Raw genomic sequence first — 23,766 nt, 5'->3', positions numbered from 1 at the left:
ACCATCTTTTAAAACATTCACCTCGGAGATGAAGATTGAGTCCATCCCTCAATTTTAAAAGACATATGTGGTTTGGTGAACAGCAGCCACACTTTGGAAACACTGCTTTAAGTTGTACCATTAAAGGAATAAGCAATCTGAAGGCAGGAGAGTAGTAAAATTAGAAGAGACACGAGAGTAAATACAATTTTACAGGAAAAGACTTCCCCGAGTCAGGGCTAATAAATCCACCTATAAGGAAGCAAGGCCAAGCCCATGTGGCACCCATACAGGGCATCTGGTCCCCATTTCCTTTTGTGCTGCTTTGGCTTTGACTCACATTAATTTCTTCAGACTGTTATGGTTCTCATGTCTGTCTGTCTTCTTGATCATGTCCAAATCCCCCAACTTAGTGAGATGTAACAAATTTACCCACAGGTATCAATGTCATGTTCAGGAATTAAATGTATTTTAACATTATAAGGATTTCAGAGCTAAATTCTCTTTTTAAGTTGGAGTCATAATTCTAAGGCTATTTTTCTTGACCTAAAAACTATAGTATAAATTATGAGTAACTTGGAAAGTTCTTTTTCTTCCATCAATACAGAAAAGATGATGAAGTCAAGGACGGATCTTAGAACATTGTTATCTGAAGGACAGGATATAGTCTTGTTTTGGGAAACCCCAAATGCTTTGTGTTATTGGAAGGTAAGAGATCAGATGACCCCGGTGGACCACAGCATCAGGAAGGACCTGCAACTGGTTGTAGGCCCCTCATGAAAGCAGAGCCTGAGAGAGTTGCAACCACCAGTTCCCGCTCTATCAGAGTGGGGTCTACCCCAGCAGGGGCCAAATCCACTTTGACCCGTGAGATGAACAGACCTGGCTGTGGACTGTGTTTTTAAATCACAGAGCTTGGACAGGGAGGGAGTCATGATGATGGAGAATGAGGTATACAGAAAAGAGAGCAATGAGATAAGTGTGCTTCCCAACCTTTCCTCACCCACAGATGGAAGAGACTTTAGAGCTTAACAGAAAAAAAGAGTGGGAATTGGACACTGTTGGGCAAATTACATGAATTAAAGACTTCCCAGCCATTTCCACCAGTGGCATGCTGGTTCCAGTAGCACTGATGTGGATATTCAAGACCTCGAGGCTACTTGGAAGTGTTTTGTTTAGACCGCGGATGAGTTTCTGAGGACTGAGAATCCCCAGGGAAAGCTCCTTGGGCCCTGCCTTGTTGGCCCAGCTCTGGGAAGTCAGCAGATAGGGACTCCTTACTGTGTTACTGCTAATCAGCCTCCTGTAAAAATGATATTGCAAATTCACCTGTAGCCGTCTATTTTGTTCTCTTGCTGGTGAGGAATAGGAACTGATGTAAATTGGTGAAGGTTTGCTGGAGCCTGTAAGAAAATATTTTATGAAATTAAAACTAGTGCTCATTACTCTGGTCCATTAGGCTGTGTGTCTCCCCTGCACTAGGGTTAGTGCTGTCCCCGACAGGCCCTGCCTTCCCCAGTGCCAGCACAAACTAGGAGGGGCAGCAGCCTGGGTTCCCTGGATCTAGCCTGGCTGCTGCTTATCCCAGGGCTGGTAAGTGCTGATAGCAAAAATAGGAGAATATAGGCCACATCTGTGTTTCACCAAAAAGCAATGCTGTTGGAGAGCCCATCCAAAAAGGGTTCCTTCTCAAGCTCTGCCCCACCTGGGAGGATTTCTCTGGCTAGCTTTGAACAGCAGCACAGCTCCCTGAGCTGAGCAACACCACTGTTCCAGGGCTCTGAGCTACAACAGAGGGTCAGAGAGGAGAAGGAAACACAATATTTGAACACATCCCATGCCTTCAAACAGCTGTGATGCAAAATCCCACGTCCTGGAAAGAGCAGGCACAGGCATGTTCTCAGCAGCTGGGCCACATGGAGGCACAGTCGTGTGTCTGCCATATTTAAATATGTTTTAAAACCAAATGAATGTGGTAATCAGATAACTGTCTTCAAGAATCCATAGTAGACTCCTGATGATGTCATTAGTTACCCTTCTATTATTGTTATGGCTAGCAAAGATTCTTATGTTTTTAATGAGAAAACGAAACATATTCAAGGCAAATTAGTTTATTGAAGCAAGCAAAGATACAGAAGGGCATGCATGCTAAAGAGGTGATCTTTAAAATAAAACAGGCTGCTGCAAATCTGAAGCAACCAAGTACTTCAGTTTGTATGTGCTTTTCCTTTTGCACAGAGCTTGGTGTTTAAAATGTAGCATCTGCAATTTTCTGAGCTATTAATTGCCATAGTAACAATAGTCGATTAGTAAACAGTCCTGTGAAATCACATTTCAAAGACAACAGCACAACTGAGACTGCTCCCCCAGTGGTAGTTAAGTTGCCACCAGCTTTTATTTATTTATTTTTAATAAATAGGTTTTTTGAGAAAAGAGTACTTTTTGGGGGGTAGCTCATACTGACATTGGAAATCTCTAGATCAGTTATAATTTGCAAGACAGTTGAAAACGGAGACAATATGAAATCTTGGTAACTCTTTGGACTGGTATCCTTTAAATGAATTATATGCACAGCTTTCTGAATAGCATATAAAAATACCAACACTATGTAACATTATTTTTGCTATTCTCAAAAAAAATCACTCTGAGGGGAATCACATTAAATATTTTGCTAATCATTAAAACTCTTCCATGAAAATGTAAATGAAAGTGATCTCCATTCTCTGGTTTGAATTTAAGAGAGGAACCCATTAGAAGATGTAGCACCGGCAAAGCTGCAGCCAGCTCAGGGTTCGAATACACAAGGAAAACAGAGAGAGAGACTGCTCGAGCAGGGTGGGGCCAGAGCAAAGGGACTGCACCACCCACCTGACAGCCAAGAAGAATTTCTCATCTGGATACAGCCCTCTTTTTATTTGTGGACACCGTACAACTACATTAGCTAGTTTTACTTAAAACATGCAGAAAAGGCAACCATCCCCTTAGTAGGAAAGGGAGAGACTGAAACACAGTTTGCTGCTGGGGGACCATCTCAATACAAGCACAGGCTACTTCCCAGGCCACTGGCTGAGTGCCTGGAAATGCTGCTTTTCGAGATTCTGTATCACACACCCGACTGGCATCTTACCAGGGTACAGGCCTTTATGTGTGGCATCCCCTTGGCTATTGTAATACTGCATAGGTGGCTGGGTCCTATCGTATTCAGAGCGAGGGTCTCTGATTCCTAACAGTGCTGGTGAGGAAGAGGTGCTGCCGACTGAAGGGAGAGGCAAAAGGAGGAGGGAGAGAAAAAGGGAAGAAAGAGAAAGACTGTCAGTGTCTCCAGAAAAACAAAGACAGTAATTAGAAATGCCACATAGCTGGTGCTAAAACTCAGCATTTAGAGGTGCTGGGCACTGAAGGGCAGACAGACCTGAGTACCAGGAAAGTGACCTGCAAGCCGTCACTGCATGAATCAGCGAAGGCAAAGCCTAGGCTCACTCTCAAGCTGAAGTGCAAGCTGCTCAGCCAGCTAAAGAGGCGCAGTACAGAACTCATGCACGATGCCCCAGCAGTATGCCTCAGTGACCTGATCAGGCCTTCAAAACTGATAGTAACTTACTAGAGATGCCAGAGTTACATTTGCTAGTTTATGATCTCAGTTCGGTTGCTTGTAAAATACCCATCTATTATCCTTTACGTATAGCTGTTCAGTAAACAGACATTTTATGGCATGTTTTGATTTCTGATTACCTCAAAAATATCTGCATCTTCAAATGTGTTTGAATAAGAGTGCCCAGTCCATAAAATTTGTAATTCTTTTTATGGTGATTTGCTGTCAGGGAGACTATGTAAACCCAGTAAGCCCGGCTCATCAAGAAGCTTATGGTGCTAAGCCCTGGCTTCCCAAAGGCCCAGGAGATTTTTTTATCCCAGCTTGAGGCAAACATCTAGTAAAAACATATCTATTCATGGGTCTCCTTTTGGACATTTCTTCACAGAAGAAGGAAACATTCCACATATTTTTTCCTTTTTCTCATCAAAAAGATCATCTCACTTGCGCTAAAGTTATTACAAACAAGAGTGGCCACTTGATACACTTGAAAGCAATAGCTCCCAAACTGCAGCACCATGGTTTTGCATGCCTTGATGCTTTCAAAGAAAAACATAACTGACATACTTTTCCTAAAAAGTCACTTCACTGACACTGGGTTTGCTCCATGTTAGACATGGGTGAGCATGCATGGGCAGTGTCTATGTGCTGCTCATTCACTTTGTTTACTTTCTAGGAGATTGTAGCACAGAAAAATACCTGTTTGCCTCCCATGATTACACAAGCAAGGCATCACACATGTCCATAAGCAAATCCTGCACTAGTGCCAGGGGACGGATGATCAAATCCTTGTTTCTCCAATAACTGGAGAAACAAAAGTGAAATACACCCTATGTCTGAATGGAATCCAGAAAGGTACCTACGTAGATGGGGAGCAGTCAACACTGTCCAGCATGTATATTTAAGAGATGCTCAAAACAAATTCACTGCTTAGTAGCTATGTGCTAATCTGTCAAAAATTATTCTTTGCTTGTACATATGCCTTTTATTTTTAAGCAGCCAAATCTCTTATGTCCCCTGACATCCCTATTTCTAAGTCCCTGAAGGCTTCTGAGCATTTTTATAAAAGATAGCCTCAGGATTGTCAAGGATGTTAAAAAACCAACCATAGGTCTCTTTGAAGAAAACAACTCATAATTGTAAAATTAAGATGTAAATATATACCATGCAAAGTAGGCAAAGATAATTTCAAAAAATTCATGTGCAAGTGGGGACATCCAATTATGTGGCAAGAACCACTGGCCATATATTAGTCTTTTTGGCCACATTTGTTTTATGAGAAATAAGACTGCCATAGCAGCACAGTTGAATACAACAAATAATATTTATATGTCAGAGTAGCTGATTTAAAGCCAAATAAAACTAAGATATTTATTACTTTTCCTCTTTCATTTAGTTAAGAATTAAATTTACAGTATTGACTTGGTTTGGTAGTAATAATCTGCCCTTACATGTAAAAAAACTTAGTCTAAAATTCAAAACATTCTTTCCAAAGTTAAATAGGTAGGTGGCACAGTTGCCACGTTTCCCAACTTAAAAATCAAAGGGAATTTGTACAAACCCATCCTATAAGGCCTGTTCCCATTAGCTGTGGATGCTGGGGGTCTGGAATGCAGCCTGGGGATAAGGAGGTTGAACTGGAAAGGAGGAGGCACTCCTAGGCTGCAGGTCTAAAGATCGTGTTAAAGGATTCTGTTTCTAAGAGGTTTTACCAGGACAACCCAAAAACCACTTTGGAGGAGATTCCAAACTTATGGCCAACAGGCAGACAGGACAGCCGTTTTCAGGCATAAGCTGGTGTGTGTAAAGTGTAGGCCACCAGTCTCCTGCGTCCGGGTTACCTGTACAGCTTGGCAAATGTGGATTCCAGGGCCTCTTCTCAAACCCAGTGAAGCAAAATCTTGTGGGTAGGGCTCAGGGATACTTTTAAGCACCGTAGCTTATGTAAGTTTGTATAAGCTTTTAAAATGGAAGGAAGAAAATGGGCTTGTTGTTTACAACAGTGTGTAATTTGCAAAGAAAGCTCTTAGCTCGATAAGCAGTGTTGGAGGTGACAGGCTTAATCAGCTTATGTTCAATCTTCTCTAGCTGGGAAACAATGTTGTCACACGAATGCTCTGGTAAAGGAGTGGAGTTTACCCACTGACCTGACTGAATGATGGGTGACATCTGTTGGTTGGTGGTAGACAAGGAAGGATGTGATTTGAATCGGTCTCGCTCTAATGTCGACACAGGTGTAATAAAATGGTTTTGATTCCACCCATCCTGCGGAATTAAAAGAGAAAAAGAAACCTCTCAAAATGAATAATGACATTTCATTACAATAAATGATTATGAATGTGTACGCTGATGAATGCTAATTATGCCAGAGCTATTCTTGCAGCTTACCTTCTTATAAATGCTCCGGAGGTCCCGATATTGCCATAATGTATTCAAGACCTGGGCTGCTGCCTTCACCACTTTCAGAGATGATCTAGGGAGAGAGCGTGGATGTTAATGAATGTGGGCGGCACAGCCTCAGCTCCACTTGCAGAGACTCAGGCTGCAAACCAGTGGCCAAGAGGCTCCTCTCTCAGGACCACAGGGATGAAGGCTGCTGCTGGAAACAGCACTAAGGAATCAGGTGTGTCCAGGAGTCCATCAAGTTCCAGACTGGCCAGAGGTGGCAGCTGTGGCCAAGATGAGCCTAAGTTGAGGGCCTCCTTGGGTGTCAGCCCCAACCTCCCTCCATATTGCTACCAAGGACTGCTGACCTCAGTGACCTCACTGGGGCTTGGGATTATAACCACGACCACACAGCCTGAGTGTGTGAGGATCCTCCCAAGTTAATTTGTACCCCCCAACCTTCATTACTGGTCCTTCATCTAATAATCTTTACTGCCTCCTTATCTTTCATACCTGTACATAAACAAATGCATGTGTTCTAATGCTCGATTTGGAAAATATGGTCACATTACTTCCCCTCTCTGAAGACGTTTTGTGAATGTTGGTGCGCATAACCAACATTCACTGAGCAGCTACTGTGGGCCAGGCTTTGTTCTAGATGCTAAGAATACACCATGAGGGAAAGACAAAGCCCCTGGTACTGGGGAGTCATCCTAGAGGAAAACATACTGCACAGCAGGGGAAATCACACCATGAAGGGTGGGGAGAGAGCAGCCATCACTTGGCTCAGGGTGGCTGCTGCCCTGCTGTTCTGAGAAGACACCAAGTATCCCTACTTACCACTTTTCTGAGCTGATTCTAAGGCAAATTTACAGTCACCACTATAGCTCCATGACAGAAAACCTTCTAATTTTTGCCACTGGTCCTCTAATCCCTAACTCCCGCTGCTTTATCAGTTAGGTGTCATCTAGAAGCAAAGGGAAATGTGTGATCCCAGCCTGGGGCACACCCTGAGGCCACACGACAGTCCCTGCTGCAGAGCTGTGGTTTTAATGCTCTCTGGGCACCTGGCAGATGAATCAGTCCCCAAACTGAGGGATTCAAGATGTTTTTGCAGAACAAGCCCCTGGGCCTGCAGCAGAGCCAAAGGCACAAGGGAAGTGGTGCCCCCAAGTTTCTCTCCCGAAATTTCTGATTTTTCCAGGGGTTGGCATGACCAAATGTAGCTTTAGAGTCTGTTATGGTCTGAGTGTTTGTGTTTCCCCAAAATTCATGTTGAAATCCTAACCCTCAAGATGATAGTATCAGAAGGTAGGGCCTTTGAGAGGTGATTAGGTTGTGAGTAGAGCCCTCATGAAAGGGATTATTGTCCTTATGAAGGAGGCCTCAGAGAGACCTCTTGACCTTCCACCATGTAAGGACACAGCTAGAAGTTGCCATCTATGAACCAACAAGGGGGCCCTCACCAGACACCGAATCTGCCATTGATCTGATCTTGGACTTCCCAGCCTCCATAGCTGTGAGAAATAAATTTCTGTTGTTTATAAGCCACACACTTCATATTTTGTTATAGCTGCCTAAACAGACTAACACAGAGGCAGAAACCAACGCAGGAGTGATGAGTGTTACAATAAAGTAAAAACAAGAAAAAAGGCCACATGACAGAACATGCCCCTCTTAGCATAACAGATTTTAACTGCTGGGAGACTGCTTAGCTTATAAGCACGCAAGAAATGCAGAAATAAATCCTTTCCAGTTGGAAATTCATTCCCTACAAAGGCCCTTATCACAGGACAATCCCAGGAACACGAGCCCTATGCTTGCCCCTCCTTGCCGCAGACTTGCCTGTCTCCTCTGCCTTTGGTGATGTTCACCAGCTTCTCTATGCCCCCCGAGTCAGCCAGAGCTTTGGCGTTCTCCATGTTTTTGCTGGTGACCTCGTGCAGAGCACAGCAGATGGCCGCCATGGTCTCATCGGATAGTATGCTGGGGCCGTTGCCACCGGGAAGCCGGTTGACGAGGTCTCGCATGGCATATTTACCTGCCAAATGCAAAAGATTAAATTCTACTTTCAGAAGGTACTAGGTTTTTGTTATTGCTGAAAGATTCTGATAGTGTGCAGGCTATTAAGGATAAAACCTCAAAAGAGACAATAACAGGAAAGAAAATCAAAACCCACGGCAAAGAAGAAAAGGACAAATGTAACTGTAAGGGGAAACTAACATTGCACTGTCGCTTGAAGAAACGATTGGTTTATAAAATATTACTGTCAACCACTGAAAATGTAAATCAGGACATAAAATTGGGTAGACTAATAAAGTTGCTTTCAACTATTTTCAATAACAGCAAGTAATGAAGGAATTATGATAGTAAATTTTATTCTCAATTGAATTCCTATGCATCGAAAATACCTCAATTTCCTTTTAAAGCTTTTTAAAACTTATCTTTGAATCTGGACCAAGTAAGGCTGCCAAACAATACTTTTCATGAAATCTTTCTGGATCTTAATGTGTGAACTGAGTACAGTTATACATTTTTATCAAGTTGAGGGTGTATATCAGCTGATCTGACATCAGTACCGACGTTAGTTTCTTTAATAGAAAACACAAGTAAAATTTTGCTATTAAAATTTTAGGTATATTATCTCCCAGGAGTAATGCAATAATAATAATAAGACAAGACTAGGGGAGTCTCACAGCTATTGAAGCCTTTCTTTACAGATACTAAATTTCTCTAACTCCTCTCCATAAAGAAATTATCTCTAGCTTTTTCAATTTCAATTACCAACTGCAGAATGGAATAAGTGCACTGCAAACAAAAGAAATTAACTAAAACTCAAGTGAACATTTTCTTAGTTTTTTTCTCCCCTATGCTAATAACTGAGTGGATGCTAAATGAAGTTTTTCTTAAAGACCTATTCATATACTATGGTAAGCAGTTGAAGACAGGCCCTCACTACATGCTGCATAATTTCCAGCATGTCAAAGGGAAGGCTTGGGTTTACTCACAGCAAACTCTGTTATGAAGAGTGGAAAAACAACCATGACACTGTAGGTCCAGAAGATGAACGTGGTATTTGAGAACAGATAATAAGTTAGCACTGATGATTCTGAACACTCCTGAATGACTAAAAAGTTCCATGACATGTAATTTGTCATTCTGCTAAGGCCCAACTTTAAATTGCACTCCTGAGGCTTGGGATGAGGCAGCTCCCTTTGCCTGGAGAGAACAAACCTAGCTGTCCCCTCAGAACCTACAGCACAAGACAGCAGGGTGGGTCCAACTCAGTTGAGTATGCAGTCACTTTTGCAAGTGACAAACTTTTGTTTCTTTGTGAAAAATGACTCTGAAAATAAAGTCCACTGCTAGTGCTGGTGATAGATGCGAGGAGAGAGTGAAGGGGTGGGTCAGAGAAGGGAATGGTCCTTAGGAACAGAAGTGCTGGGTAAATTAGAGCCAAATACCGAATCTTGGAGGGGCTGAGATCTCCTAGGAAGGAAGCAATCTTTGTAGGGAAACATGACAAAGTGATTCATAGAACACTTCAAGAATGCTCCAGCTGGGGAAAAAATGTTCACCACTGGAGAGAGAAAACACTAGTGAAAGTGAAAAAGAGGTTATTCACAGGAAGCCAGGGATGCGTGGAGAGAACCAGGTCTCAGTGCTCGGCGGTATGGCTCTGAGCCTCCTGCACTCCCTGCGTCTTCTCCCAGCTCTGGAATATGACAGGCCATAAGATGTATGTGTCAACCATGTCCTTTTTAGCATTAAGAACTCACAAATTATACATGCTTCTTATAAGAAACTCGAATAATACAGATGTAACAAAAATAACTATAAAATCCCTCTCTTTGGGGACCCAAAGGATTTCTGTCAAGGAAGTGTGGGAACTGAGAGTTACAGCACATCCACAGGAATTAGGCACGAGCTGGACTATGAACAGGGCATGCAGGAACCTCCTTTTCTCTCCCTGGGGGACGATTTGGCTCAAAGGAATGGTGTGTTAAGAGCAGATTAATCTGGGCAATAATTTAAAATAACAATTCTGTCAGGCACTGTGTTAGGGCTTATGCTGTATGTTGCCACATTTAATCCTCACGGCGTCTCTTTGAGGTAAATATTATTGCCTTGTTCCCTCTCTCCATCTGCCCCCCTCTCTCATGGCAGGTGTATTTTAATATAAGTTCAACACAGATTCACGTGAATCCACATAAGATCTTGTCCCATTTCCCCCTCCTATCCTATGACCTGTCACCAGCTGTGGGACTGGTATGGAGCTTGGTGGCTTGTAAAGCGGCTGCTTCCCACCCTTTCTCAACTCCTCCTCTTAGCAAACCTGTGGTTAGCACAGCAGGGATCACCAGCTCCCTTTCATAGATGGAGCTGAGATAGTTTCCTTTCATTTCCAGTCTAATGAAGGAATTGAGCCCAGGGAGGGTTATATAGGACATCTTGGGTTTCAAGACCAGTGAGCAGCAGATCTAGGATTGAAGCTCAGGTCTACGGGTCCCCGATCTTTTTATTAACCCCACAGCCTGCTTGGGACATGGCAGTGCCCTGGAGACAAGTAAGCTGCCTATGGCACAAAACTTACGGAGCACTCGCTGGGTTCACGCATGTGCCAACTCCACCCTTGTATGAAGCTGAGAGTGAAGGCCTTCTAAAATTTTGTGCCCTAGAAGCCTTGCTTACCTCACCCTTGTCCCAACCCTGCCCAGTGATGGAAATGGCCTTGGGACAGCGGTTCTGCCCTAGGGTTAGTATTTACACAGTTCCAAGAGGGAAAAGCTACAAAACATTTTTTTTTATTTAGAACATGGCAGTGTTGAATTAGAAGATATTAATCCAAAAATTGGAAAGGGAGCATTAAAATTTTTTGCTGCTCAGGAATCAGACCTCTCTTGGGAAATAAAGACATCAAATCTATCAGAGTGTGTAATGTAAAACTGAAATTGTTGGCTTTTCTGAAAATTTACCTTCCCTGATCAATGTTTAATTAATGAGTCTGTCTCCTGCTGAAAAAGAATGGTCACAAAGCAGAGGTCCCCAAATACGCCAAGAAACTGGGGACTAGGACTCAGTTGTTAATAGTTCTAAATGCCATATATTTGTTAATCAAAAGAAGAGTTTTATAAATATTATAGTTACTCTCTTCATAGCTCACCTTCTCACCAGAACATACCTATGAGTTCCTTGTTGCGAACATCCAGCGCCATGTTCCTCAAGGCAGTAGCCACAGAAGAAACGACTCTATCGTTATCCATTCTCAGAAGTTCTACAAGGATGGGGAGCCCTTTCTCTTTGCGGACAGCCGCCCGGATGTATGCTGCAAACTTGGGAGCAAAATAAGGCAATGAGTAATATAAAACAGAGTTCCACTTTCATATGTTACTACTGCCTAAAAAAGATGTTTCCAAAAGATGAACTAATAGATTAAATGTTTTCTTTCTGATTGAAGATTAAATCTGCAGTGTCAGTAAAGAGAAAGCCATAGTTTGGGAGAAAGATAGGCTGGGATGACTGATTTAAAAAGAAATGATGATTGATTTAAAAAGAAATCCCAAAGCCTGAAAAATCTCAAAGCACCATCTGCCAGATATTTTTGTGCAGAAAAGAGAAGACAGTGATTACTTTCTTTCTCAGATACATAAACATGATTAAGGAAGGATCATGTATTTTCTTTGCAGTTGGCCCCACGCCAGGTCCTGAGGCTAAAAACAGGATGGCAGAGACAGTAACCCATTAGAGGAGAAACTGTCTCCATCAAGTCATTTTTTTCTATATTACCTATACTAATATTTTGAGTTCAGTATTCTGTCAAAGACACTGCTGGGAAAAATCCCTTGCCTAAGAAGAAAGGGAATTCTCTAGAAACATCGAGCATCATAATTCATACACTGTCAAAAAAGTAAGTATATTTGTGGGCAAAATGTATTCTCATTGAATATTAGTTAGCTGCTGCTTTCTTTCTTTTTTTAAAAAAAGTCCTCAGTCAAGAAATTGTTTTGTGACTATGAGGCATCTCTGTGAGTGAGTCAGCGTGTGCACCATATGAACTGGATATGAACGTTAAGTCATCAGTGAAACAACCAGAAAAGTAACATTAGAAAACGGTTCTTTAATCTTGTTTTAAGCTTTGAGCTGTAATTGACATTTTTACCAATGCAAATCATCCTTCAAAATTTAGGCTAATTGAAAGACGCCGCTCATAAAACGTGTAATATTTTCCTGCTGTGGCCAAGACACGAAGACAAAGATCTACTAGGCCTTTGTATATCCTGAACATTAAATGTGATTGACCCCCCCTCCAATTTCTTAAATACCAGCAGAATAGTTTACTTTAATAACACAAATAAGAGGAAAAGATGCATTTCAAAGATGCTATTAACATTCTTCATATGAAATGAATACTTCTATGTTTCCAAATCGAATGAAATTTACAGGGGGGAAGTAGAGTACATGACTTGCTATAGGGTAAAGCACTCAGGCAGTTTTATCAATGTCTCTCTCAAAACCAGCAACAACAGATCCAACTCCTTCTGTCTCACTTGGAGACGCCCAGCTCAGCCCAGCTTGAGTGCCCCTCTTCCTGAGCACTACAGTCATCACTGCTCCTAAAATAGCTTCTGGCCTGATACCATCTGTGGCCATGATTATCTTGTTTTTTTAATGAGGGTCTGATATTTTGACTCACTATTTTAGATACTTTTGAAGTCATGTAAATATAATGTCTATATTTTAAACAAGCTTGCCATCTATCTTTCATTCACTAAATGATCCCAGAAATAAAATTTTAAGAAACTCAAATCACATCTATTTTAATTACTGTTTTTCTTTTTTATTTATTATTATTATTTTTTATTATTGTTAAATGATCCTCTGGTCACAGAAACTGGAGGTGAACATTGGTTTACAAGATAAATATTTACAAATATTTGTGTGCCAGGAATGGTCCTTGGTTTATTATCAAATTTATTATCTCATTTAATCCTCATAACCACCTCATAAGGTAGGTATTAGTATTAACTCCCTTTTACAGATGAGGAAACTGAGGACATAGATCCTGGCCTCCTTGCTAGTAAGCAGAGGGGCCAGGACTCAGAGCCAGGTAGTTTGTGGCTCTGGAGCTAGCACTTAAAAACTAGATCATTAGCACTTCAATTAGGAACAACAAAATAACCACACTGGCTTAGCAATAGACCGCAATTATCTGTACATAATCAATACAGCAGCGCCTGCACGAAACGAACCATACCTATGCCCATCAATGCTTTTCACTATCACAGATAATACAGTGGCCAAAAGCATCTTATTTGGGGAGTGGGGTGGGGAGAAATAGCCAAAAACAAGCATTACAGTAACTCTACTAAAATACATACGTCAGGAAATTTCCGGAGGTTGAAAATGCTTCAGGACTATCTGGGAAGTTGCTAGACGACATTTAAAAAGTTCTGGAAACTTGCTTATAGGGGTAACAATAGCAAATTGCCTTCAACTTCCCTAAAGTCATACATCTACCAGGACACATGGAAACTTTAGATGTGTGTGTTCTGTAAGCATCTGAGAGAGGAGCAGAAGAGGTCCTCTCTCGGCGCTGCTGAGCCTTGGCTCTACTTCAGGCCCCACCACCTATCACCGGGGTGCTGCACTGGCTCCTGAATACAGCCACAGCCTCTACTTTTCTCTTCATAGAATCCACCTTCTGCACTGCTGCAGAAGGGATCCAACAGTGTCCACATCAGCCTGTCTCTGTCACTTGTCTACTTAAACCCTCTCAGTGGCTCCACTTGTCTGTAGGTCAGGTCAGGGGTCCTGCAGTTTGGCCTCCATGATGCCTGGCTCCAACCTGGGCCACACCCTGTCCTGCCCTCTGTGCCCAGTGACCAGCCTGTAGTCCTGACTCACTCTGTCCTCTCCTCCTCTCTCCTGTTGTACCCTTCATTTGGATTGCTCTCTCTACACTCCCAACCTCAGACTCTGCTGGCTGAATTTTAGTCATCCTTAAAGATCCAATTTAGGCAGCACCACCCTTTCAGGAAACCTTCCCCACCACCTTGCTCCCCTCTTTTCCTGACTTTCCCTCATCCTGCCAGGCTGGGTTGGATGTCCTCTCTCAAGATCTTGCAGCACACATGTCCTGTGGCTTCTACACTGTGCTGACATGGTCTGTTTTTCTCACCAGCCTTTGGTTTCTCATGGAGAGGGACTATGTTGTATTCATCTGTGGATCCCCAGAACAACTGCTTGTCTTCTCCCTCCCTTTCACAGACACACTCTAAACAAGTGGGTCCCTTTCACCAATATGGCTGATCTGACTGCAAAGACGGAAAAAAGCACGGACAAGCAGAAGACACCCTACCTTCCAGTTGCCAGCAGAGAGGTTCTGGAGAGATCCAGCAGAGCCTTCCAAGGTGGCTGGGTTGGAACTTTCTGCTAGAAGAGTCAGATATGGTTTCACCACCGACGGATGCCACAGCATCTCAACCCCTTTGGGGGACTTCGACAGTCCTGGGATAGGACCTACTCCATCCCACTGAAAGACAAACAGCACGTGTGAAATGGAAGCAGAATGAGCATGATCTCTAACACCTGAAAATATTCATCTCTGCTGGACTCAGCTACAGCTATGGAGAAATTTTTTTTCTTTGCTAAATATGTGATTTCTCACTCCCAGAAAAATGAGACTTCAGTTTCACATCAAATAAAATGCTAACTTGATCCTCTTGAGGAGTCCTCTTTTTCTTTTTCTTCTTCTTCCCCCAGCAGCTTGGCTCGGAGTCTTTGCTGGGAGACTCTTTTCCTAGTAAGTCATCCAATTCATTCAGTCCCAGTAGCCGGGCCTGAGGGACCTCCAGTTCCAGCCGATAGGACAGGTTCCGCAGGGTGCACACACAGTTCTCCACTGTCTGAAATCCAACACAGCATATAATGAAAAACATCACAGCACGTTAGAGCACAATGTTCTGAACTGAACACTACTGATAGGAAATACATGGGGAACTACTTTTTATTTATAAGATCCTGAAACAATCCAAAGAAAGAATTTTGATTCTAGAGTTTTTTGTGGGATACCCAAATGACAGGGTGCAGAGCCATCCTCAGTACAACTGAGAAACTGATTTTAGGCTGACGAAAATGTGCAAGGCTCTGGCCCAGTGCTTCTGCTTCTGGGCTGCTGCAGTGACAGACTGCAGCCAAGACGCCAGAACCTCACTCTTCACTGCTGCAAATCCTCAGCATGACAACAGGTGTCACCAACTAACTCCCTCTCTGGGACAACCCCTACTCCCAAGTCCCATCCCTGCCTCCTCCTCAATCTCCCGGCTCTCCCCTCTGAGGAATGTTTGGTGACTTCTTTCTCTATTGACATTGTGCCTTCTGCACAGGTCTTTTGTTCCTTAAAGTCTATATCACATCTCTAATTGAGAGGCCCACTGCCACTTAAACTCAGAGTGTCTGAAACCAAGTTCGGTGTCTGCCTACCCAGCAAGCTCCCCTTTCCAACTTGCTTACTCCTCTCAATTTCACCTGCAGATTTTTTGGTTTAGTGAGGCTCAAATGAAAACTTGGCTGTCTGTCACCTTGAACTCTCCCCAACCTTCTTCCTGAGTCTATCACTCATTCTTCTTTCCTCTCTCAGACTCACCTTCATAGCCCAAAACCTACAACAAGCTCTCCTAGTCCAGCCCATCCTGACACCCTGTACCTGGCCCACCTTGGAACTTCTGACACTTTTAGTTCCTCCTTCCTGTTTCTTCCCACTGTCCTCAGCCCCTGGGGTAGATCCTGGATGGTTGCCACAGCCAACAAATGATAAGCAGAGTGCCCTGTGCTCAGGCAGGGATGGAGAACGCAGGAGGGGGAGTAGGAGGGGCGCATGTTGGGAACGGGCTGGCCAGCGGGGCCATGCAGGAGGGGCTGGCTGTGGACAGGTGCATCAGGAGCTGGCGGTGGGGGCTGTGGACTGCACTGGGGCAAGAAGGGCTGAGAGGCTGGGGGATTATAGTGCCTTGGCCAGGAGCTTTTATTTGGTAAACACTCAAATACAGATGGGTCTGATTCCAGGAGTAGGGGTTACAGGATTGGAGGAAGCAGCAGCAGGGGCAGTTGCTGTGAGAACGGGAAAGCCAGGGTCCTGCACACTGAGTCCCTCTGCTTTCATGGTTCTGAGGCTCTTTTCTTAAGTTGCCCCATCCCTGTCAACCTGTAATTTTTAGAGACTCTCCCTTTGATCTGGAGTGTAGCTTCAAGAGGAGGAGAGGCTCCAGAACTTCAGGATGAATCCACAGCATGAGACAGTGGCATTCAGCAGCTGCTGTCACCTGCCACCCCCCTCCCACAGCTGGGCAGGCACTGACCTTGCTGTCGTAGTCGGATGTGTTCACACACGTGTGGATCACATACAGCAGCGAGTCCACCAGCCCCTCACAGGACCGCATCTGCTTCCGCGCCTCCTCCCCTGCCGAGCTGAGGTTCCTAAGTGGGGTGGGGGTGGGGGGGTACATGTGGGAACCGCTGAGAGTGCAGCTTTTTCTTTAGCCACGCAGCCTTACCTTCCTGATCCCAGACAATGCACAGCAGGGAGCAACCACTTAGATTTGGTTTGATGAGGCATTTTGGAGCTTGCATTTCCACATCCCAAAAGCTCACCATGATGGCCAGCTCTCCACTGTCCATGCAAATAGAAGGGAACCTGGGCAACTGAACTTTGACCATACCTCTCTCATGACATGTCACTTTCTAACAACCCCTAAAGTAGTTACTTAGGGGTCTATTCTCCTCAGCCTCCTCATGTGTAAAAAGGGGAAAATAATAGTAACTACCTCATAGGGTTGTTGTGAGGCAGAAACGAGTCGCTATACATAAAGAAAACAGAAAAGTGCCAGCCACGTAGAAGGCACTGTGTGCGTTAGCCATGGCAGTTGTTATTTTTAGACATGCTTTATTTACCTCCCTTGTTAGGCCAAAAGGTCCTTGCAGTCCCCTGTGCCTGTTATAATATTTTCCATATAGCAGGGGGTCATTAAGTATTTCTTGAATAAACAGAGGAATCACATCATTTCTTGTATAAAAATTTCAAGTTAAATATGGAAATTTGCTTATGCTAAAATTTTTCTCATCTTTTGAATTATAAAAAACCCTGAAAACTGTTTTGGGTCTCATCCACACTGAAAATTTTGATATCAATATGCCTACATAAATTGATACTAAATTATAAGGATCTATTTTATATCCCACTAACAAGGGATCGAGGCTAACTCTGAAATTATACAAATTAAGAATTTGCAAAATTTAGACTAGATCGGGGGATTTGGAAGGACTTTTGCTTTCACCTTTGTTTTTCTGGGGCCTGAAAGACACTGTCACCTGTGGTCCCTCCTCTGCTCTCATCTTGTAGCACCTCTCTGCAGCATTCAACAGCTGACCTCTTCCTTTACCCATGGTCTTCAGGGACCCCACATTTCTCTGGTTTATCCCTCATCTTGCTATCTGTCCTCAGCCTCTTCTGCCCTGGGTTCCTCCAGGAGTGCCCAGGGCTTTACTTTGGTACCTTCTTGTCATCACCTTTGCGTTCTAGGTTCTTCCTTCTGCCCCTTGGCTTTAATACCACCTGTGAACCACCATGGCTACCAAATGCCTGTCTTCAGCCCTGACCTCTCTCTAGAACTCCAACTGCTTTCCTGACATTATCACATGCATAGCTAATTAGACTTCTCAAATGGAAAATGGTCAAAACTCTCAACTGTGTACCCTCCAACCTTTCTTCTCCCCTCCCCCTCATCTCATCAGCAGCACTTCCATGCTTCCAGTTGATGTAGCCAAAGAACTATATGTTAGTTTTATTTACTCCCTTTTCTTTGCCCCCTATATTTAATCCATTAGCATGAGTCGGCTCTTCCTCCACAAAATAACCCAAATTTGCCTGCTTCTCTCCCGCTCCAGGTTTAGGCCACTCTGGTAGTTTGCCTGGATCACTGAAACAGCCTTACCTCCCTGGCTCCGCTTTTGCCCATCTCAGGCTTCCACACTGTAGCCAGAAACCAGCCCCAATCCTCCCCTGCTTAAAACCCTCTGATGGTTTCCCATGGCACTCGGAATAAAATGTAAACTCCTTCTTCTGATTTACAAAATCCTACACAACCTTGTACCACTCTGCCCTTTGCCCTCTAGGCTACAGCCACAAGCTTATGCCTGCCCCAGGGCCTTTACACTAACCATTCCCTTGGCCTACAATAATTGTCCTCTGGACCCCCAATCCTCAAATGAGTGGTTGTGATACTTCAGATGTAAATTTAAATTTCACCTCAAGAGACCACCTGACCACAAAAGTGACCACCCAACAACTCTTACATCACCCTATTTATTTTTATGGCACCTACTGTTACTTTCTCTTTTCCTTATTTGTCTGTCTTCCCCAGGAGAACATGTCCCATCAAAGCTAGGACCTAGTCTGTCTTGTTTATCACTGGTTTCACACAGAAGGCATTCACCAAATGTTTATAGCTCTGAACCTCTGGGGGAGCCCAGGGGTGTGTCTTGCCCCTGGACTTTCCCTTCAAGCCTAGCTGGCTGGCTGAGGAGTGATCACCCCTCCAGGATCCAGGTGCATCCATGTGCGGGAGGGTGAGATGCTGCCTCATCCGATGATTGGTTGGAAACATGACACACCTGGTGATGTGGGCATCTGAGTCAGGAGAGGCTGGACCATTTTCTGAGATCCTGACTCTCCTTGCCTGCCCCGCCCCACCAACTTTTCCCCTGATGAGGGGGCCAACAGCCACCTGTCACAATGCTGGAAGGCTCCAAAGCAGCAGCACAGGGCCCTCTGTCTCTCAAGCTCTCTGTTGTAGAGATGCTCATATGTCTTGGCTGAAATGTTAAATGGCGTTCACTGAGTGTTTGCTCCTTGACTCTACACTAAGCACTTTCCACACACACCTGCTCACTCCTCATGGCTAGGAGACAGCATTAATATCCCTAATCTAATGATGAAGAAACTGAGGCTTAGAGTGGGACTGCAAGCCAGGTAGTCTGAGGCCAGAGTCCATTCTCCCTGTCACCAGGCCACTCTGCCCCAAGGCTTCTGTTTCAAGTTTCCAAGGCATTGTATGGCTGGGAACCAGGGTCAAAGCTGAGCTGATGAGTGTTAATGGCATATAATGAGCTGAACTGTATACACTTAGAGGAGGCTTTATGGATTTTAAATGCTAAGGGTGATGATCAAAACAGTGTTTGGGCTCATTTATAAAACTTGAAACCAATGATTGTTTATATCACACACCTCTTTAGACCCTTTTAAAAATAAAAGGTTTTAACCAACATTTTGAATTTAAACAAAAATCAGGCTGCAAACACATTAGCAATCTGAATGTAATAACCAGGAAAATGCTGTTACAGTGGAAAACACTGCAATTTTGGTTGTAATCTCAAACCAGAAGGGCCTTTCTGAATAATTCACGGAACAGTCATTTATAAGATAACTTCTTTAATGCCACAAGTCTGCTCATAATGTTTTTCTCACAGAAAAACAAATGGAAAAGTCCAGTGGCCCAAACTTCTAAATAAAACTGAAAACTCAAATAGATGTTAAGAAAATAAAGTCCTCCTAAAATCACTTTATCTATGATATGTGTTATTTAATTACAGAGTTAATTAGAAAGAAGAAATAAAGAATTTACCTCAGGCAACCTGTCGTGTTACGCAGAACTAGTGAAGTCTGAAATTTAATTTTATGATCATCATCAAAAGAAGAGTTATTCCATCCAGAGTGTGGAACGATCACAGTGTTTGTTAAGGTTGAGAGAGCATCTCGAATGATTGTCATCTTCACAGCATCACATGAGGATAAATTCCAAAGAACTCCTAAAAAATGAGATTTCAAAAATCAAATCCTCAGTTAGAGATCCTGCAGCTTTTGGGATGAATAAACATGTCAGCCGCAAGTGATATGAACTCAGTCTATTCCAAACCTAATTTATGGCTTATATTTGCAGCCAGGCTGGGGATGGATCCTCTAATAAAGTGTTGAGTGAACATATGTGAGCTTCTGGCAGTATATTACAAAGCCTTAATATTCACTCTCAAGTTTTAGAGCCTCTGTATCTATCAGGCAAGATGACTGTAGTTTTTGCAAAGCAAATTGGAGTTACTCTGTGGGGCGGAGGGGTGCAAAACAGGTGAGGGTCATAAATACAATGCATCTATGATTTTTGTGAAACTGCTGTTCATTGCATTGGCCCTTACATTCAGTGGCTGTGTGACAAGCCATTGTTGGGATTTAGTACTTGGAAAAAATTTCTTTTTCTTGAAAGACTGGCATGTTTCTCTTCATCACGCTTTCTTTTCTTACCTTTGTTACCAGGAAGCTCAAGCTTAAATACAGTGGTTGCAATAACTTTACTGGCACAGTTATATTTGTTCTCTCCTCCTTATTTAAATGAGGTTTAAACATTTCCATCTCCACTTTAAGAGCTTTATTACCACGCCACGTGCTTTAGGAGTGCAAGTTACTGTTGTTTCTTTTTGGATATAGGTGAAACTAAAAATAAATTACTGTAACTCGTATCAAGATTTCTAGGACAACACATCTTAAATGTAGCTTATTAGAGTGTTATTTAAATCGGTAAACATATTAGAGGATTTTCATTTGTGTCAACTATGAGGTGGGTTAAATTGTTGTTACAGCAAACATGTTTTCTAATAATTGCTCTTACAGAAATTAGAGCAAACCTGAGATGATACTTACCCTGATGTCATTTTCACATCAATGCATTTTCCTGAGTAAGAGGGAAGGAGGTGGAAAAGAGCTGGTTTTCTCTGCACTAAAGTCCCTCAGAGCCCTACACTTCTGACATATCCTTGGCAAGTTGCTCAGAAGTCTGTTCAATGCTTTCAGAACTATCGACACAAAGAAACCCTTGTGACCCTGTAGAGAGGAAGGAGTTGGCAAAACGTGCCCATGTCCATGGATGCATGTCAGGCTCATGAGTATGACTGATCAAAGGTGCTGGGCTACGGACAAGCCCGAGAACTGCTGCTCCAGTGTGTTGTGACACCAGGAGCCAGCCCAGAAACTGCCTGCTCAGCCTCTCTGGGCGCTGCTGTAAAGGAGGGGGGCACGAGAGAGCAGACGGAAGCTCTTTCCTCTGAGGAGGAAGGAGAGGTAGCAGCAAAGGGGTAGAACCAGAGAATGAAACAATACTCTGACTATAAACTGAGGGAGGACTGCCCCTTCCCCAGCATGCCTACTCTGGCCCGTCTACATGCTGTGCAGGGATGATGGGTAATGGTGGCTGATGCTTGTGTTCCGTCCTAGGTTCTGTGTTCTGCTCTGCACCTGTGCCCACTCCCCTCCTCTTTCACTTTGCTTTGACATCTGTACATCACTGATTTGGTTTCCTTTGTTCTCCAAGGACTTTTGCCCTTTCTCTGCTCCTACCCCATAACTACAGCCTTTCACTACTACAGTAGTGGCTCATCTAGTTAGGCCCAGACTGGTTCTCCCTTCAAGAGGGGTGAGCATGGGATGGGAGCGGGATTTAGACAGTTCAGAATCAGAAGTGAAGACCTTGCTTTATTTCTGAAGGCTTGTTCTGTTTACCTTGACAGACCTCAGCTCATGTAACTATCTCGTGGTCCACAACAGAAGACATGTAAGGAAAGAACTTAAATTCTACAGCTGGAACTATTTCTACATGGATTCTTATGCAACTGGCTATGTTTCTCTCTCAAATGTTTTGTGGCAATGGTTTCAAACTGTGCTCTCTGCATTCTGGGGGCTTGCTGGACCCCCTTAGGGGCAGCCATCTGAGGAGCTAGGGGAGGAGAACTGGCAGCAGAGCTCCAGATCTCCATTTCAACTGACCCAGTACAGCTTCATATTTATCTGTGCTCAATATTGAGCTTCAGTGTGTTTCTGTTTCAAGAAAGGGTTTCATATCTAAAAGATATTGATAAGCACCATCTTAGGGAAAAGTATTAGAAGACTGGTAGGAGGAACCCAGGAAACAACTGGTAATCTGTCTTGTCCAGATAACAGGAGGAGAGAAGACAGAAGAAAGAGTGGGTGGGGGCATAGCAGGCGGGGTGACAGATTCTGCCACAACATGGCTTTAACACTTCCTGCTAACGAGGCCAACCATACGGAACCCAGGGCACTGATGGGGCCTGCAGGGCATGGGCCAACCACAGTGGCAGCATGTGGACCGGAAGTTGTCAATGGGGAAAGGGTCATTTTCTAACCTCTACTGCTGACAATTTTATAATATATGATTCCTAATGCCACTAGCACAAATTCTCTTTCTGTCAAAGCCTTTTAAATTCCTCACTCTACACAATTCAACATTTTCCAATAAGCTGTCTTCTATTTCACAGTATAAACATATTCCAGCAAAGTTAACTGCAAGGCAATGTTATGGAAAGTAAAGCCTATTATGTTATAGGCCATAAGTATAAAATTGAATATATCTGTACAGAAAATTAAACAAATTGTCAAAAACTTCAGGTGGAAACATGACCAAGAAGAGGGGTAGTGCTTCTGTATGTTGGATCCTGGAGTTGATGCCTAGAAATTCTCTAATCACTGGCAGAAAAACTTGTTTTTTGTCATTTCTGCCTCTACTTTCTGTCAAGAGGATATTTCCCAGATTGGAGGATTCCCCTGATTTTCCATGCTGGTACTAGAATTTTGTCCGGCTATTTCTTCTTCTCAGGCATTTAGAATGACCAATGGAGTTGTATGTCATTCTGTGGTTTACTGTTAGCCATTGCATTTATCTGGGATTGGGCACAGCATTAATGTTCATAAGTCAATACAGACAATAGTAGCATTACCATTTACTGTGGCTTTGCTCTGTGCCAGGTGTTATGCTCTTTACAGAAGATACCTTAAAAAGTTAAGCTGCCCCAAATGAATTAACTTTCCCATTTAATTATTTTATGGATTTGAAATTTTTAAAATAACGAACATTTATATTTCTAAATAAAATTTAAATTTAAATTTCAGTAGGCAATTATGATATGAAGAGGAGCAAATAGTCTATTGTCATCCATTCTTTTGTCTTGTTACACATATGCAAGACACATAACATGCGCTCAAAAATATTTATTGATGGATCCATTTTATATCCTGGGTTTGATTTTAGATTTCCCTTTTATTCAGACTTAGCTCATAAGTATTACCGTCCCTTTGTGTCTTTTCTGAAAACCGAGCATTCAGGGGTGTTTTTTAAGGTCTGTAATTATGGGGAGAGGGTCACAACAATGTTCTGGATCTTTTACAGAATTTGTCAGCATAGTTGTGCCTGACACTCAAACTGAGACCAAAACAGTTGGCTGCTGAAACCACCTTCTTAACTATGCAGATAGGAGAATCCCATTGCTGCTCCATCTCCTGGAATCAGAGGTAAGATTATACCAATGGGCCAGAATCCCTATGCCTCAAACCTCAAAACAAAAAAGGAACAGCGTTGCCAAATTACAAAATGTAAAATATGTAACCCTTTGGTAGACAAGCTGACTATGCTATCTTTTGGTCACTGAGAGAACTGATTGATCATAAAACCAGTCCTCCATAAAAATTCAGCCTTTCATTTCTGTAACTTCAAAAAAATGTTCAAAGTTATTCTTGACCAGAAAAAAGGAAAGATTCTATTTTTGCTAAGTATGTGGCATTCAAGGGACACCACAAAGGCAGCTTTATCATCCCGCACTATATTATCCCACTAATCCTGCACTTTGCCATGTAACATAAAGAGCTACAACATTTGGTGTGGGTTTAACTAGCCATTTCGAACATCAAAGCAATTTCA

At 43.0% G+C, this 23,766-nt stretch overlaps 1 protein-coding gene across 1 annotated transcript in view; it reads right to left on the bottom strand.

Moving 5' to 3' along the window:
- The window catches only part of PKP4 (plakophilin 4), a 235,347-nt gene that overhangs the window by 1,477 nt on the left and 210,104 nt on the right, over nt 1–23,766 (bottom strand). The window contains exons 12-21 of the mRNA XM_063087760.1: nt 19,636–19,819; nt 16,315–16,432; nt 14,671–14,862; nt 14,316–14,489; nt 11,139–11,289; nt 7,802–7,997; nt 5,960–6,044; nt 5,719–5,836; nt 3,107–3,235; nt 1,309–1,382 (exon numbers count right to left, since the gene is read on the bottom strand). Coding sequence (XP_062943830.1) covers nt 1,309–1,382; nt 3,107–3,235; nt 5,719–5,836; nt 5,960–6,044; nt 7,802–7,997; nt 11,139–11,289; nt 14,316–14,489; nt 14,671–14,862; nt 16,315–16,432; nt 19,636–19,819 — 1,421 coding nt within the window. The remainder of the gene's footprint in view (nt 1–1,308; nt 1,383–3,106; nt 3,236–5,718; nt 5,837–5,959; nt 6,045–7,801; nt 7,998–11,138; nt 11,290–14,315; nt 14,490–14,670; nt 14,863–16,314; nt 16,433–19,635; nt 19,820–23,766) is intronic.

Source organism: Cynocephalus volans, chromosome 1, assembly GCF_027409185.1.
Source record: "Cynocephalus volans isolate mCynVol1 chromosome 1, mCynVol1.pri, whole genome shotgun sequence".
In the NCBI taxonomy this organism is placed as follows: Eukaryota; Metazoa; Chordata; class Mammalia; order Dermoptera; family Cynocephalidae; genus Cynocephalus; species Cynocephalus volans.
The sequence above is the reverse complement of the archived record's forward strand: the minus strand, read 5'-3'. Positions and strand labels throughout refer to the sequence as shown.